A 16,859-nucleotide genomic window follows, 5' to 3' on the forward strand; every position below is an offset into this window, starting at 1 on the left:
TTCCAGGTGACCGCATCATGCATCCCTGCTCCCTCCAATGATATGGTAAGTGGAACAATCCTCTTTCTTTCTTTCTTTCTTTCTTTCTTTCTTTCTTTCTATATGACTCTGTCTCTAGCCCCCTTTCCACTGCAAGGTGGAACCAGAACTTTCAGGAACCTGAACCTGTTTTTTTTTTGTTCTAGTTGTGTTTCCATTGCGTACGGCCCGGTTCCAGAGCAGGTTCCTGGAACCTTTTTTATGTCCTGCTCCTGAGGTAGAACTAAACTTTAGTTCTGGGAACCTTTGGGCGGGGCCAGCAGCACTGCTGCTCTTTTTTTGGGACCTTCCCGGGTTAAGCAGAACTTGGTCCCGGAACTTCACAGGTTCTTGAAAGTTCTTGGTTCTGGAAAGTTCTGGTTCTAGTTCTTGGTCGGCCCTACAGTGGAAATGGGGCTTCTGAGACGGCGCATTTCCACTGCAGGGCCAAGCCAGAACCAGAACCAGACCTTTCCAGAACCAAGAACTTTCAAGAACCTGTGATGTTCCAGAACCAAGTTCTGCTTTTGTTTCCATATAACCAGACCCAACCGGGAAGCTCAACTGGTCAGCCTAATTTGGCTGAGACAAAACAGCTGGTCATTTTAACAGCAGCACATTCGGGAATCTAAAATAACAGCTGTATGTAAATACGTATATTAATAGTTACTACTTTCTGAATATAAAAAAAATTAAAACAATAGAACGTTCAAACAAGCTGCTATACTGTAGGCTACTGAGCGTTTGGTCGGTACGCTGCCTTTGCTCTAGGGAGGAAAAAAAGCGTCTCCCTCTCTCTCACACACACACACACACACACACACACACACACACACGCGGCGCGGGCGTGCACACACACACACACACACACACGCGCGTAATGAAATGAAATGCGTATCTCCACTGTAGTTTGTTGTCTGTCTATCGACGTACATTTTCTTTATTTTTGCTTGGCACCATGTCTGTTTGCTTATGCACTCGACGCCCGTTTCAGAAAGACGACGGCGACGGAATTTGTTTGAAACTCCTTCATTTATAACGGATGCTTTTAACTCCTTCTGGATATTTTCTTCTGTCTTCTGGCGTCGCGTCCATAGTGTTTCAGTGTTTCTGTCTGTCGGAATAGGATTTTAAAAATGACGGGGTTGTGTTGTGAGAGATTTCTCCCAGTTCTCCTCGGCGTAGTCTCCGCTCAAGCGGCTCAACCAATCAAGAGCAGTAGCGCTGCTTGCCCCGCGTTGGGTAACGCACGTTAGTAATATAACGCATATTACTAATATATTACCGAAATGCGGTAACGACTAATATAACGCCCTACTAAAAAAAACATCGGTAATATAATGCAGTAATGACAACTTATTTACAGCATTACTTTCCGCGTTACCGGCCAAAGTGAAGGTGCTTTTTTTATTTTCTTTGTATTTCCTATTTTTGTATCCATCCACAATGCGAAGCGTCCAACAGCAGCACCGCCAGCGCCAGAAAACTACAAAGCCCATTGACACCTGCGACCATTATTTCCTGTTGGCGCGCTGTGCGGTACATCAAACAACAAACAACAACATTAGCAGCAAGCAGCATCAAGTCAGAATGGAGTCGGATTCGGATGAAATATTGGTTGATGAGGAGATCCAGCCGGTCCAGGAGAATGAGCCCGAGCCGGTGGGAGACCCAGGGTCAACGTTTTCAGGATGGATATATTCACATTATTTCGAGTTCATTAAACAAAAGGATGAGAAGAACATTGCAGTTAAGTGTAAACTCTGCGATGCGGGGCCAGGGAGGAAGACGAAGGTTCTCTCTACGTCGATAAAAAGCACAAGTAACCTAAAGAAACACCTGGAAACGGTTCACCCTCACACTAAACTAACTGAGAAAAGAAAGGCAGATGGCAGCGGCGGCGCACCGAATCTTAAGCAACAAAAACTCGATTTCTCTCTCCGGGTTGAACGGCTGGAAGTCGAGAAGTCAAAGAAGTGAGGAGGCTCGTAGCGGAGTATGTTGTTGAGGATATGAAGCCTCTGTCAACAGTAGAATCTCCAGCTTTTCGAAAGCTTGTCAGCAAAATCCCTGTCAAAACTGCTAAGGTAAGATGTCGTTTACAATTTCCTATTATAGCTATGATTTCTATAATCATTAATTAAATTCAATAATCAATACCTACCAGTGCATGCAGAGGCCAATACACAGCCTGCTATTGCCCTCGCCTAGGCGCTTATATAACGCTGATTCATTAAGCTATATGCCTATTTCAAAATCATATTATTAATACAATATTTTCTATACATTTTCAGCCTTTCGTCCCACCAGACAGAAAGACATTTGCCAAAGAGCTGGAGGCGGCATATGCTTTAATGGAGAAGGAATTAAAGAAAACACTGGATGAGCAGCTATATGTTTCAACAACAGCAGACATATGGAGTGCCAATAATAAGAGTTTCATGGGGGTGACCGTGCACTGGATCGACCCTCGTACATTGAAAAGAGAGAAGGCAGCGATAGCTTGTAAACGATTCCGAGGTCGTCACACCTATGATGCAATTACAACTGAGCTGGAGGACATTTTCTCTAAATATTTATTTTATTTTGAGTCTGCCTACATAATGTGAATAGGACATGGTCATTGTTGTTTCCCTAAAATCTGATCTGTGAACTGTCCTTATTGTGTCCTTGTTGGACTGAAATGAGCCATAGACATAGTAGGCCTAATAATGGTTTGGTTTTCGTTTGTTCAGTTTTGCTCAGTTTGACAAATAAGGCCAGTGCTGGCCGTAGAGAGGCCTCCAATCCGAGCGAGCGACGTTTATTTTAATTGTTGTGGGGGTCCGTGCCCTTCTTCAGTAGGTCTAATATTGTTTAATGTGTATATAGATTTTTTTGTTTGTTTTTATTTGTTTTATTTTATTAGGCTGTGTTTTAAGCTGCAATTGAGCCTAAATGGGACTATTTCGTTGGGTCTTACTCTCAAAGCCAATAGGCATGCTCTTTGTGTGTCATTGTTAAAAATGTATGCATGCCTTGTTCTTGAGTGTAATTGCACTATTTCGTTGGCTTATAAAGCCAGTAACCTTTATTTCATTGTTGAAAACATGTCAAGGCCTTGTTCTCATGAACCTGCTAGCTTTTTTCGTTTATACCGTAGGCTAACAAGTGTTTTGTTTACAATGTGTTTGTTCATTCATTATAATGACCGATGTCTTACAGCTAATATGTAGCCCATGTGTTTGTATTTTCCACATGACTGAAATGGTCCACTTGAAGAAAGCACCTTAAACAGCAATTTAATTTGCATTATATGCTACTCATGCAGATCTTGTTCTGTGGACTTTAATAAAAAAGGCATAGAGGTTTGTATCTTGTTGTCAAACTTGTCATGTCATTATAGGCCACATTTAAGAAGGTATAGGTCTATTGTGTTTCATATGAAAAAACAGACAAAATATAAAATAAAATAATAAAATATATAAAATATAATAATAAAATATCTAGATAATTATTTGTTCAATTTGAGCTTTTTTTTTTTTTTTTTTACCAAAAAGTAATAAGTAAAGTAATATTAATATATTACTCCTCCTCGGGGGGTAATATGTAACGAAAAATATTACTTTAAAATCAAGGTAATATGTAATCAGTCTATATTACTAAAAAAAGTAACGCTACCCAACACTGCCCATAGGTTCCCAGAACTCAAGTTTAGTTCTACCTCAGGAGCAGGACCGAAAAAAGGTTCCAGGAGGTTCCAGGAACCTTGTATGGAACCGGGCCGTTCGCAATGGAAACAAAACCAGAACCAAAAAAATAGGTTCTGGTTCCTGAAAGTTCTGGTTCCACCTTGCAGTGGAAAAGCGCCTTCTGTCTCTGTCTCTGTCTCTGTGTCTGTCTCTGTCTCTCTCTACTATATCGTCGTTGTCGGGTGAAAACCATTTATGTCCAAAACCGTTTGTTTTGCATTTATCATTTTAAAAATGATTTAAACTAGTGAAAACAGCCGATCTACAAGCACACAACGCCTCGCACCGCGAGGCGTTGTGTGCTTGTAGATCTGCTGTTTTCACTACTTTTGTGCGACGGCCTTGTGTGATGAAGCAGGGCTTTACTTTGCGAAAGAACGTACACATTTGAAACTTGGAGATACAAGGTTTCCACCCGACAACGACGATATTCTCCTTTCTCTCTGTGCTGGTCAACTGGTCTTGGCTAAGCAGAGCCCTCAGGCCAGTTGGAGCTCAGATCAGCTCTGATTCATTTCTCTGAGCGCAGCAGGAATCCAGTCCAGAGAGGAACATGTTGATGTTGCTAAAGGAAGTAGTAATGTTTATCCATCAGGGAGTCTGTTTGTTGAATTAACTTTCTTTTTCCTCCCCCTCTCCTTCCTCTCCCATTTCTCCATCCTCTCATCGCCCTCTCTGCCCCTCTCCCCCTCTCCTCCACCCCATCATCTCTTCCTCCTGTGTTCTCCCTCCCTCCTCCCTCCCATCCTTCTCTCATCCCCCTCCTCCTCTCCTCTCCTCCAATTCATCCTCTTATCCTTCTCTTCTCTGCTCTCCATTCCTCCATTTGTCCATCCTCTCATCCTTCATTTCTCTCTTTCTCTTCTCTTCTCTTCTCTTCTCTTCTCTTCTCTTCTCTTCTCTTCTCTTCTCTTCTCTTCTCTTCTCCTCTCCTCTCCTCTCCTCTCCTCTCCTCTCCTCTCCTCTCCTCTCACCCTCATCTTTCCTTCCCTCCAGCAGCGCAGAGGGACCACTCCATCTCGACACATCCAACACCTGGTGAGAACACTTTAACAGATGCTCTCTCTCTCTCTCTCTCTCTCTCTCTCTCTCTCTATCTCTGATCTCCCCTCTCCAGTGTGATGCTATCTATCATGTAATTCTCCAACCTGTCAGAGGAAGTTTGTATGTTTTTGGATGGGATCCTGTTTGTTTTTAGAACGGGGGACACTCTCTGTATTTACAGCTGAACCAAAGTGGAAGTGGTCTCTATTTTTTTTACATAAGCAAGACTAGAGCATAAAAGCCCCGTTAGCGGCCCCTAGAGGCATGGCTGCCCCCTACACAACCACACCAAAGTGGTGTGTGAACCTATGGACCAACACTGCCATTCATTCTTAGAGCCTTGTGTTCTCGTTAGCACGGCTGTACTGACTATTAGTGTCAGTTAAGCCTGATTTATTCTCATTTATGCTCACTATGTACTGAAGATCTGCTATATCTGGCATGCGACGCCATCAACGGCATATACTGTATATCATGAGGCTGTTTGTGATGTTCTAGACTTATAGATTGTTTCCTTTTCCTCAGGGGTCCACCAAGTCATTAACCTACACCAAACAGAGAAACACACTACCCAGGTGAAACATTATGTCTTTATTCTGCCTTTCAGTGTTGTCTGTGTGACCATGGCTCAACATGTGACCACTTGTTTAATGTTACACAGTAAAACCTTCAGTGTTAATCAAGGTTCAAGATGTTTATATTGTCACAACCCATGATCATACAATACAGCTGGTAGCAGCACTGTAGGCTTTGTGTGTCATTATTAACACTGAGGATTTTGTTGTGCACTTTTACTTTCTGCCGTGCAAACTTAACTGTTTGTGTACGTGTGTGTGTGTGTGTGTGTGTGTGTGTGTGTGTGTGTGTGTGTGTGTGTGTGTGTGTGTGTGTGTGTGTGTGTGTGTGTGTGTGTACAATGTCAAAGTCACACAGATTCCCATTTCATTCAATGTCCTTTTGTTCATCCCCCTTCAAACATCCCACTCCGTTCTGTCCATCTAGTGAAGATCTTCTTTCTGTAAATCATATAGAAAAAAAATTATGAACACATTGACGTTGATCTGGCATCCATGTAACATAAAATAATGTCTCCTGCTAGACCCACCTTGTCTCTGCTTATCAACTTTGCTCTCTCTTTCTAACTCTCTCTCTCTCTCTCTCTCTCTCTCTCTCGTCCAGGAGTTTCAGTGTGGACCGTGTGATGGAGCGTGTGATGGAGCGCCACTATGACTTTGACCTGACCTACATCACTGAGAGGATCATCTCCGTCTTCTTCCCGCCGCCGCTGGAGGAGCAGCGCTACCGTCTCAACCTGAAGGAGGTGGCAGCCATGCTCAAGTCCAAACACCAGGACAAGTTTCTGGTGAGGGAACCGGGACTCACTGGACCAGTGATTCTCTACCTTTATTTCTTTATTTAAAGGACCCTCAGTTTGATATGCATTGGGCTATGGGCCCCCATTTGATACATTTTTTATGTCTAGGACCCCAGTCCACGCTGTAAAGTACAGTGCAAATACAGGTCCATTTGGTTCCATTTGCACACTCTCGGAGTTACAGACCCACAAGGGTCTATTCCGTTCCTAACTATCATTCATTTAGCTGGGGACCCCCTAGAACGAACTCTGTAACCTCATGTTGAGAACCAGTGATGTATTGTTTGATCCACTTTCATTTGGTGATGCTGCGGTGGCTATTTTGAATCCTTATTATATCATTGCGACCGTAGGTCGCACTTTACTATCAAAACCACCACAAAGTGTAAGTCAGTCAGTCAGTCCCTCCGTCTGTCTGTCACACCTCACACGTCACACTTTTTCCCTGCTTATATCTCCGCAACCGTTGCCCCGATCCATGCCAAATTTGGCACACACGTTCCTTGGCTGCCAAACTACAACCTCCAAGGACCCCCGGAGCTCCAGGGACCCCCAGGTCCCTGGGGGACCCCCAGATGTAAAAAATGACCAAATGCGCAAACATGACCAAATGACCACCCCAACGGGGCTGCTCACGGGGAATTCCCGGGGACCACCGACTCCTGGTGCTCCAGAACGGATGCAAAAGTGGTGGCGCCCCCAGTGGAGGACCCCCTACACTGCAGCTCACATAAAATGCCGTAACTCCGGCTAGGAGCGACCGGGACAGCCGGGGCCGGTACCTATTCGTCCGCCTTGCCGGTGCGGAGACCCCACCCCTCATTTCTCACATGGCCCTCTTCTAGCGCCACCATGAGGCCGATTCTTGCAAAACACATTTTTGGACACTGCTCCTACAATTTTCGCCCTAAAATCACGCAAATCGGTACACAGTATGTCTACACTCATCCCATCAACATGAATCTGTCCCATATAGCGCCACCTCCAGGCCGATTTTTAAAAACACATTTTTGGACACTGCTCCTACAGATTTTGCCCTAAAATCACGAAAATCACTACACAGTATGTCTACACTCATGTCATCAACATGGATCAGGAAGATTTTGGCAAAACACATTTTTGCCCTATTTGTGGAGATAAGTGACCTACGGTCGCTTATCTCCCGATTAGGGAGCCTTACTGGTATAATATTATCATATCATATCATATCATATCTTATTTACTGCACTTGAACATGTCTCAGAATAACAAGAAAGCTCCGCATGTGATGAATCCAAAACTGATTATGCGTGTCAAATGTTTGAAGTTATAAACCTCTGAGATGAAACTGAATGGTCTTTTCAGCTCTTCAACCTGTCTGAAAGGAGACACGACATTACCCGACTGAACCCAAAGGTACAGTAGCACTACCGTTACCTTAACTTGATTAACATTGCACATAGACCAATACACAATACATACTGTACATCAACACTCTAAGAGGCTTTGTGCACAGAAAGTGTTTGTTTTTAAGCTGCCAGCGCCTTTCTGCCATGCATTTCTATGATAAAGATGTGCTGGAGCGCTCCTCTTCACAGCGCCCAAGCAAGGCGAGCATCACACTTCAGCGCTCTCTGTGCAGAGCATTCTTCAGCTGAGCACCGTGGCTGCTTTAAGCAGGCAATAGTTTAACTTTTGGAGAGAAGTGCTGGTCATTTGATCCTCCTGATTGTGTCTGTCAATCTGATAATGTACCATCCGACATTGAATCCATGTCCAATCCATGTCCTGTAATGCAGATGACAAGACGTTCGAGCACAGCAACGGTTTTAATAAACGCTGCATGGTGCTCAGGTTTCGAAGCCACTGTGGTGCATCCGGCTTTGTCGAGCATCTATAAGAACACAGAATTGGCCCATGTTCAGGGGAGGGAAGCCGGGCGGGGAGGGTGATGATATTTGTCACTGAACATACTCCTACAGGCGGGTACTGCACCTGTCAGGGTAGTGTTGGATGGGAGGAGTAAGACTGGAGGCTCTACGTCCTCCTGGTGGGGGCAGGTGAGCCGGTAGGATACACGCAGAAATGTGTGGGGAGGAATTCATTGGTATAACAACTAAATTGGGGAGAAAAGGGGGTAAAAACTAAACATGTATAACGCCGTTGTCGGGTGAAAACCTTATATGTCCAAAACTGTTCGTTTTGCATTTTTCATTTTAAAAATGATTTAAACTAGTGAAAACAGACGATCTACAAGCACACAACGCCTTGCGGTGCGAGGCGTTGTGTGCTTGTAGATCTGCTGTTTTCACTACTTTTGTGCGACGGCCTTGTATGATGACGCAGGGCTTTACTTTGCGAAAGAACATACAAATTTGAAACTTGGAGATACGAGGTTTCCACCCGACAACGACGATAAATACATACATAAAAATAAACGCTATGTGCGAGCGCTCTGGACATGATAACCAAAGCTCTCCTCTCTGCTCATAAACCACTTTCTGTGCACACGGCCCCTTAAAGCTACCATTTCCTTTATTTTCGTAACACTTTCAGTTCAATCAACCAAGAGTTCAATTTACATAATGGAAAACATTCGACTTGGTTCTCCCTTTAAAACATCTGTCTCTCTGCTTCTCTCTCTCTCTCTCTCTCTCTCTGGTTCCCTCTCTTCCCCTGTTCCCTCCAATCACGGCGTGCCACGCTCACCCCATCAGGTCCACGACTTTGGCTGGCCAGACCTCCACGCCCCGCCGCTGGATAAGATCTGTGCCATGTGTAAGGCTATGGAGACATGGCTGACCTCCGACCCTCAGCATGTGGTGGTCCTGCACTGCAAGGTCAGAGTTCGGGGCGGGTCAACACAGGGGTGGGGTGGGTGGAGTGGGTGGGTGGGGTCAGCCCGTCCAGACAGATGCCATAGTAGTGGCTCCCACGCATTCAGGGGCCATATGAGTTATGTTTCTTATTTATACTCTTCATTGGTTAAATATCTATAAAACCCACAGCCACACTTTCATTTTCACCTGGAATCCCCTATGTTAATATTGAAATGATCTTTATTTTATGTATCTTCGTTGACGGGTGGAAACCTTGTATGTCCAAACTGTTTGTTTTGTGTTTATCCTTTTAAAAATGATTTAAACTAGTGAAAACAGCCGATCTACAAGCACACAACGCCTTGCACCGCGAGGCGTTGTGTGCTTGTAGATCAGCTGTTTTCACTAGTTTTGTGCGATGGCCTTGTATGATGAAGCAGTGCTTTAATTTGCGAAAAAATGTACAAATTTGAAACTTGGAGATACGAGGTTTCTGCCCGACAGTGACGATATTCAATAATATTAGTGAAAATATTAGATCTGCAAGCATTGTGAGCTTGCAGATTGTCTATTTTTGCTACTTTTGCACCGACACTATCATACAATGAAGTACAGGGCATTCATTCATGACAAAATATAAATAGATGAACTATTGAGATACAAGGTTTCTGCTCAACGATGACATACAAAACAAGGCATCTCAGTTTTTCACTGTTCCATCTGTTCTGTTGTAAAACTGTGTGAAATCATTACTTACTAAACTGTGATGAACAGAAACAAACCAGATGCGTAATGTGACCTTAAAGGTCTGGGACAGTTTTACGATTTAGCCATGCATTTATGTTCAGAAACACACCGTCCCTTTATACTTTTTTTAATACTTTTACTTTTATATACGTTTAGCAACTCTCTACCAAAATAGTGACCATGTGTGGTTGACTAGTTAGGATGTTTTAATTTCTTGGGGGGTTTTGGGCAAAGAAAAATAAGCTAATACTAAAACCAGAGCGCTGCTGTGGTCTAGCAGACTCTCCAGCACATTCCAGCTACAGACGATTCTTTCCCAGACACGCATCATGCCAAAAGCAGAGGCTCCATGGGAGCGAGCATCTGAGAGCAGAGTTAATCTGTCGCAGAAGGAAAGAGAGACAGCAAGTTCGACTGGAAGTCTTTCTGTATGTACTGTGTAGTCCATGTGGTATTTTAGTATTGACCACGTTTTGGTATTGCAGACCGCAGTGGGGGGAGGGAGGGGAGCTTGGGTGGTTCTGTTTGGGAATCTAGACCTGGAATGTCTTGTGGAATGCTTCAGGAAGCAGGGAAGCACCCGATGTGAGAAGAAATAAAAATAAAATGAAACACAGGGAGCTCAAATCTCAAAGTGGTTCTCTCTCTATCTCTTTCTCTCTCTATCCCAGGGGTTTTCAAAGTGGGTGAAGGGGCACCCTGGGGCGCCGCAACGGCAGTCCAGGGGTGCCGTGAGATAATTTGATAATATTTGAAATTTGAATTGAAAAAAATCTTTATAGGGGTTCCCAGAGCCAAAAAAGTTTGGGAACCCCTGCTCTATCCATCTCCATAAAAAAAACGTAGTTAGCCATGCGGGGCTAACTTTCTCTGGCTGTCAAAACGTCTCCCCATATGCGGTCAAGGCTATCATGTCAAACAAACAAAATCATCTTTTCTCAGTGAAACCCCCTGTGGCTGAAGCAGGGAATCAGCTGCTCTGTGATGGTGTGATGTGGCCTACATCATCATGACTCCATTGCTCTCATCTTCTCCCCACAGGGCAACAAGGGTAAAACAGGCGTGATCATTGCAGCTTACATGCACTACAGCAAGATCTCTGCAGGGTGAGTATGTGTGTATGTTTGTGTATGTGTCTTTGTGTGTGTGTGTGTGTGTGTGCGTGCGAACCCTTGGGATGTTCAAAGCATCTCTTTACTGCCGATTACTTAACCCCAGTGTCCCTGTTCTGGGAATGTAAAAATAGGCGGATATTCAGTAAAAAACAAAACAAAACATATATTTTCCCCCCTCTACACCAAAAATAGCTGAAGAGATTTGCTGTAGAGGGAAGAAGAGGTGGACCAAATACAGACCCTTGGGGGCCCTGGTCAAAAAAATGATATGCAGTTTATGTAGTTAAGTCCTATTCCATACATACTGTTAGTTCTACAATGGTGTCACACAGCCGCTATTTTCTAAACTAATTTCCAGTTGTATTTAAAGATGTCGCCTCCACAAGATTTTGAAACATTTCTACTCCCCTTGCCCAAAATAGACCAGCTCAGCGGCCTTGGTGATTAGACTGTCTGTCAGCCCTGAGATTGGGAGGTTGGAGTTCAATCTAGACTATGAAAATGGGATCCTATGCCACCTTGCTTGGCACTCATTATCAAGGGTTGGATTCGGGGTAAGTCCCTGACTCCCTGCGACACGCTAGCGCCATGTCCAGGGGGTGTTTATTTGTGCGTCAAGCCGCCTCATGCTACAGAAACAGGAGATAGGCCAGGGGCGTCAATTGGGTATGGCAGGGGTATGCAGCTGCCATACCCTGGGTCCAGGGGGGAAAATAAAAGTTACTTTTAAATATAAATCCATGAATGTCTCTTTGTCTATCTGCACTGGTTATTATGTTGTAAAATTACAGTAAAATAACTACAAATGCAAAATGTAACATAATGGTCACTTTAACAAGGTATTATAATTATATTCTCCACACTTGTATTCTCCCCAGCTTGACAAAATGGTATATTACTAGGATCCGCAGGTCAGCTGCACAGGTGCAATGCATTATTGTTAATTGTGGCACATTTACTAACATGCTAAGTTTAGCTGCACTTGAAAAAACATTCCAGGCTGCCGTTTATTTTCTTTTTTTCTTTTTTCAGACATTGTGAAAATAGCCGATCTACATGCTCACACGTTGTGAGCATGTAGATCTGCTATTTTCACAATAGAACCGTGCTATCCAAAATGTAATGCCTATTTTCCATGAGGACTCCCATCTTTGCCATACCCTAGCTTTTGCTGAACTGACGCCACTGAGATAGGCTGCTGCCCTATGGGCCACACGGCTTGGGAACCACTGGTTCCCAAGACTACGTAGGCCCAAAATAGGGACGCCGGGTTAATGTGGTCGAAACCTTGTACCGTTAAACATAGAGGGTGCAATGATCTGAGTCGATGCTTTAAATGTTTTTGAAACGCCATTCCTGTCACGGCCCGAGGCGTTCTAATGAAATATGTAGAGAATGTTTTCCATACGAGCTTGTTGGTATGTTGTTTCCTCCTGACAGTGATTTCCGTTATCAGCTTGTTGATATGCGGTTGGATAAATGAAGCCCCAGTGGATTTTTACACAGGAAGAGTGGAAACTGGTTTGTCCTGTGGACTATGCCAGCTGTATCCTATCCATGTTCATTCTGGCACACGGAGAGTCTGGTGTACACTACAGAGACATGATGGAAATTGTTGAGTCAAAGTGTGTGTGTGTGTGTGTGTGTGTGTGTGTGTGTGTGTGTGTGTGTGTGTGTGTGAGACAGGGCGGACCAGGCTCTCAGTACTCTCGCCATGAGGAAGTTCTGTGAAGATAAGGTGTCGTCTTCCCTCCAGCCGTCCCAGAACAGGTAGGGGGGGGGGGGCCGGGGGGGATCAGAGAGGAGGTGAAGAGGAGTTGCATCCGTCTTAAGACAAACTATTAAACACAGACATTTTAACCACTTAAACATTAGTTGACTGTATTCCCAGGGGCTCTATAATAGGACCCCTCCTGTTTTGCCCCTAAAACTAAAATTTCTTCACTGAAAATAGCACATCTACAGCTTGTAAGTCTGCCATGTCTGGCAAATGATTCTCTCCCAGAATAGCTAGTGAGGCTATGGTTCATGCGAGGGATTTCACAACCAGAACGGAATTCTGAGAAGACATTGACGTGTTAGGTGTTTTCTTTCTTTCTTTTAAAATAAAGGCCTCTACTTAGGCCAGGGGCCAATTCTGATATCTTCACAAATTGGTACCACCCAATTTGCACAATGAAAACATTCATTGTGCTACAAACGGACCCGCAAGACTATGGTTTAGTGATGAAAAGTGATGAGTCATCACTTTTCACACTTTTGTAGGGGCTATTTTAGCCCAAGGAATGTTTTTCGTGCAAAACGAATGCTTGCAATGGATTCAGAATCATGAAAACCCCCTAGTTTGACCCCTCATATGCTACTTAAAGCAGATTAATTTTTGCTTTTTGTCCCCTGTAATGTAAATTTAATGGGCCACCAACTCTTGTGGCTGATAACATCAATTAAGCTGGGTCTCAGAAAGGGTTATCATACCAAAATGTAAACTAGAGACATGTACAAAGTCGAAAATGTAAAAAACGTACGGTCACCTTGGGTCACAGTTGGGTGGTACCAATTTGTGAAGATATCAGAATTGGCCCCTGGCCTAACTACTCTACAGGGAATGTGTATATTGATCACCAATGTAAACCAATACCAATACTACACTACCGTAATCTCTCTGGACATAGTCAAACATTGAAAAAGATAAAGGCGAAGTACCAAATAAAAATGCCATTCTCCCAGCTGCTCGCCTGGCTCCCTTTCCCCGTAGTTAACTCTGAACAGACCGCTACTATCGCAGATGATCTGGCATCCATCTGCACCATGATTGTTTGCATTTCTGCTGTCGAGCGTTGTTTACATGCTTTCATAACCACATTCTCCCTCCTTTCTCTCTCTTCTCTCTCCCTCCTGTCCCTGTCCTTTTTATCCCATCCCCTTTTTATTTCTGGTCAAAATATTGGATCCATTTCTGTCTTATGCTTTTATTCTCTCATCGTCTCTCTCGTCCTCTCCCTCTCCCTCCCTCTCTCTCTCTCTCTCTGTCAGGTATATCTATTACTTTGGAGGTCTCCTCTCGGGGGCGATCAAGATGAACAGCAGTCCTCTCTTCCTCCACCAAGTCCTCATCCCTTCACTCCCCAACTTCCAGGGCGAAGGAGGTGTGTGTGTGTGTGTGTGTGTGTGTGTGTGTGTGTGTGTGTGTGTGTGTGTGTGTGTGTGTGTGTGTGTGTGTGTGTGTGTGTGTGTGTGTGTGTGTGTGTGTGTGTGTGTGTGTGTGTGTGTGTGTGTGTGTGCGCGCGCGCTAGGGCATTCACGAATAGTGATGTATTCGAATTATTCAACCTCAAAGTATTCGAATAGTCGAATATTCGACAGAACTGGCCAAACTGGCCAAAGTAAGCAAGAGGTGAACATTGTGAAAATAGCCGATCTACTTGCTCACAACGCCTCGCAACGGCTATTTTCACAATATTTATCTGCGGAACCGAGTCACTTTAAATGTAATACCTACAATTCCAAGTGCTTGTCAGGATGGGGGTCCCCAGTTCAAATATGTTTATTTTGGGGGTCACAGCCTAAAAAGGTTTGAGAACCCCTGGAATAGAGCATTATCCACCAGGAGCATTGACAACTCATTCAGGTGTGTGTGTGTGTGTGTGTGTGTGTGTGTGTGTGTGTGTGTGTGTGTGTGTGTGTGTGTGTGTGTGTGTGTGTGTGTGTGTGTGTGTGTGTGTGCGCGCGCATGCGCGTGTGCAGGTGTGTGTGTGTATTGCAGTTGATGCTCAGGCTAGACTCAACAGGCTAGACTCATCAGCACCCTCTTTGGACAATCAGTGGAACTGAGGCTACATACTGATACAGGCTACAGACCCACACGGAGACACGGAGACATACACACACGGCCATGCTAAGGAGCGTGGTCTAACCACCGCTAAAAAAAATAAATAATAATAAGTGAATATTCGACTTCGGTGAACAACGTCGAATAGTGACTTTGATATTCTAATATTCTAATATTCTAATATTTGTTGAATGCCCTAGTAGCCTGTGTGTGCGTGTGCGTGTGTTTGTGTGTGCGCGCATGCGCACACGCGTGTGTGTGTGTGGGCGCGCGTGCGTGCGTGTGCGCGCGCATGCGTGTGTGTATTTGTGTGCGTGTGTGTGTGGTATATTCCTGCCTATCTTGCATGTCCCTGAGAGACGCATGCCTTCTGAGTGATTGCAGTGTTGTTCAGATGGTCATCTGCTGTCTCCCACACACTGTGTATCTTTAATCTGATGATGTTGTGTTGTCAGCACATTCCTCCATGTTTGTCTGAGCAACTTCCTATCTGAGTGCATCTTCTACTGCCGTGACTCACTCCCCTCTCTCTCCCCCTCTCTCCCCTTTAACCCCTTTTCTCTCTTTCTATTCCCCTCCTTTTCTCTCTCTCTCTCTCTCTACTTGGGGGGTGGCATAGCTCAGGGGTAGAGAAACCGTTATTAGAGCATGAAGGGTTCCCGAAGGGTTCCCAGTTCGAATTCGGGCTCCCCCTGAGTTAATGTCGAAGAGTCCTTGAGCAAGACTCTGAACCCCTAGTTGCTCCCGGAGAGCAAGTTGGTGCCTTGCATGGTTTCCTCTGACACCAGTGTATGAATGTGTGCGTGAATGGGTGAATGTGATGCACAATCTATGTAAAGCACCTTGGATAAAAGCGCTGTATAAATGCACCATTTACCATTTCTCTCTCTCTTCACTTCTCTCACCAGCCTACTACCCCTTCATGAAGATCTACCAGTCCATGCAGTTGGTCTACACTTCAGGCATATAGTGAGTCTTTGTGTATGTTATACCGCCAGTTAATAGTGTGTGAGTGTTTCTCAACCTGGTGTCAACCTGGGTTCCAGATTTGCTCCCCCTTATCGTGGCACCGGAGAACAGGGGGCACAAGGCCTCATCTGTTTTGAAGTAGTGATACATATTTAAGTAAAGAAATAAATAAAACAAAATCATAACAACTCACTTTATAGATCATTTCTAAAGTAATCTATCTATAGACGCATTTACAGACAACGTCACACTGATAAGAACCAGTATGCGCGATTGCGCGCGCAGGTCGGAGGCAAAAGAAACCCACCGCTCATACGATGTAATGTAAAAGTGGTTACCAGCCTCATGTGTAAAAATGCATCCCATTAAACTTTAAGATGCAGTTTTTCTCCCATTGTGGAGGAAGAATGCTTTGGATTTTTACTGGGATTTCTCGCTCTTGAAGTATATAATCCTTGGTTTCTGTTTTGTGTAAACAATAATAGCAATTCAAAGCAGTCGTCCTCAAAACCACTCCTACAGTCGCCGTCATTAGAACGGAGGCAGCGCTCCACATAATCACGGTACCGGAGCAGCTCTTGCTAGTGCAGCTGGAGCCCATCAAGCCTAATTTATGCTCCATCCCGCGACGGCCAAACTAGCAGACCTCCAAGCTCACAACAGTCGCATCCGCGACACAGTTGTGAGCTTGTATGTCAGCTGTTCTCGGCGCGGAATACTGTTGCAGGGTGAAGTGTGTATGTCTCGCTAGGACGTCTCACCAGCCAACACTCAAGAGGAGGATATGAATGAACATATAACCAGGGCTCTTCCAAAACAACATAGGTTTGGGAATCTGTTGGGCCGCAATCAGACCTACGCGTGAGACATCTTCTCCGTATCGTTTGAGAATGAGAGGGGGAGGGGGGAGTCCAGTGCATTTTCTATCTAAGTCATGTGGTTTCATGTCGTTGCCGTGTCTCTTGCTCAACCGAAGGCTGTCTTTTGGCCAAGAGATTTGCAAGAGACAAAAAACCACGTGACCCTTTCCCCCCTCATTCTCAGACGATACGGACACGATAGCTGTCGCAACTGTCTGTAGCGCGCCTTGGGGATTGATTACATGAAACAGTCACCTGAGCGTGCAGTCTCAATGTTGGTAAACAATAAATCTGTCTATATATCCTTTATGTTCATATCTTGTTCTCACTCACCTCATGATGACCTGTGCCGAGATTCTGTTTTCATCCGCTG

General features: G+C 44.5%; 1 protein-coding gene across 5 annotated transcripts in view; it reads left to right on the forward strand.

Annotated features, from left to right (window-relative positions):
• The window catches only part of tns2a (tensin 2a), a gene marked incomplete at its 5' end in the record, with an annotated part of 96,716 nt that overhangs the window by 57,668 nt on the left and 22,189 nt on the right, over positions 1 to 16,859 (forward strand). For 4 of the 5 annotated variants that reach the window (XM_080734102.1, XM_080734104.1, XM_080734105.1 and 1 more), the window contains 10 exons: positions 7 to 45; positions 4,746 to 4,787; positions 5,319 to 5,368; positions 5,973 to 6,156; positions 7,513 to 7,563; positions 8,865 to 8,987; positions 10,755 to 10,819; positions 12,515 to 12,598; positions 13,862 to 13,974; positions 15,566 to 15,626. In XM_080734102.1, the coding sequence (XP_080590228.1) occupies positions 7 to 45; positions 4,746 to 4,787; positions 5,319 to 5,368; positions 5,973 to 6,156; positions 7,513 to 7,563; positions 8,865 to 8,987; positions 10,755 to 10,819; positions 12,515 to 12,598; positions 13,862 to 13,974; positions 15,566 to 15,626 (812 nt within the window). The remainder of the gene's footprint in view (positions 1 to 6; positions 46 to 4,745; positions 4,788 to 5,318; positions 5,369 to 5,972; positions 6,157 to 7,512; positions 7,564 to 8,864; positions 8,988 to 10,754; positions 10,820 to 12,514; positions 12,599 to 13,861; positions 13,975 to 15,565; positions 15,627 to 16,859) is intronic. The other variant, XM_080734103.1, reaches the window with a different exon arrangement.

The sequence above is a fragment of the Nannobrachium achirus genome, assembly GCF_963921795.1.
Source record: "Nannobrachium achirus genome assembly, chromosome: 9".
NCBI lineage: Eukaryota > Metazoa > Chordata > Actinopteri > Myctophiformes > Myctophidae > Nannobrachium > Nannobrachium achirus.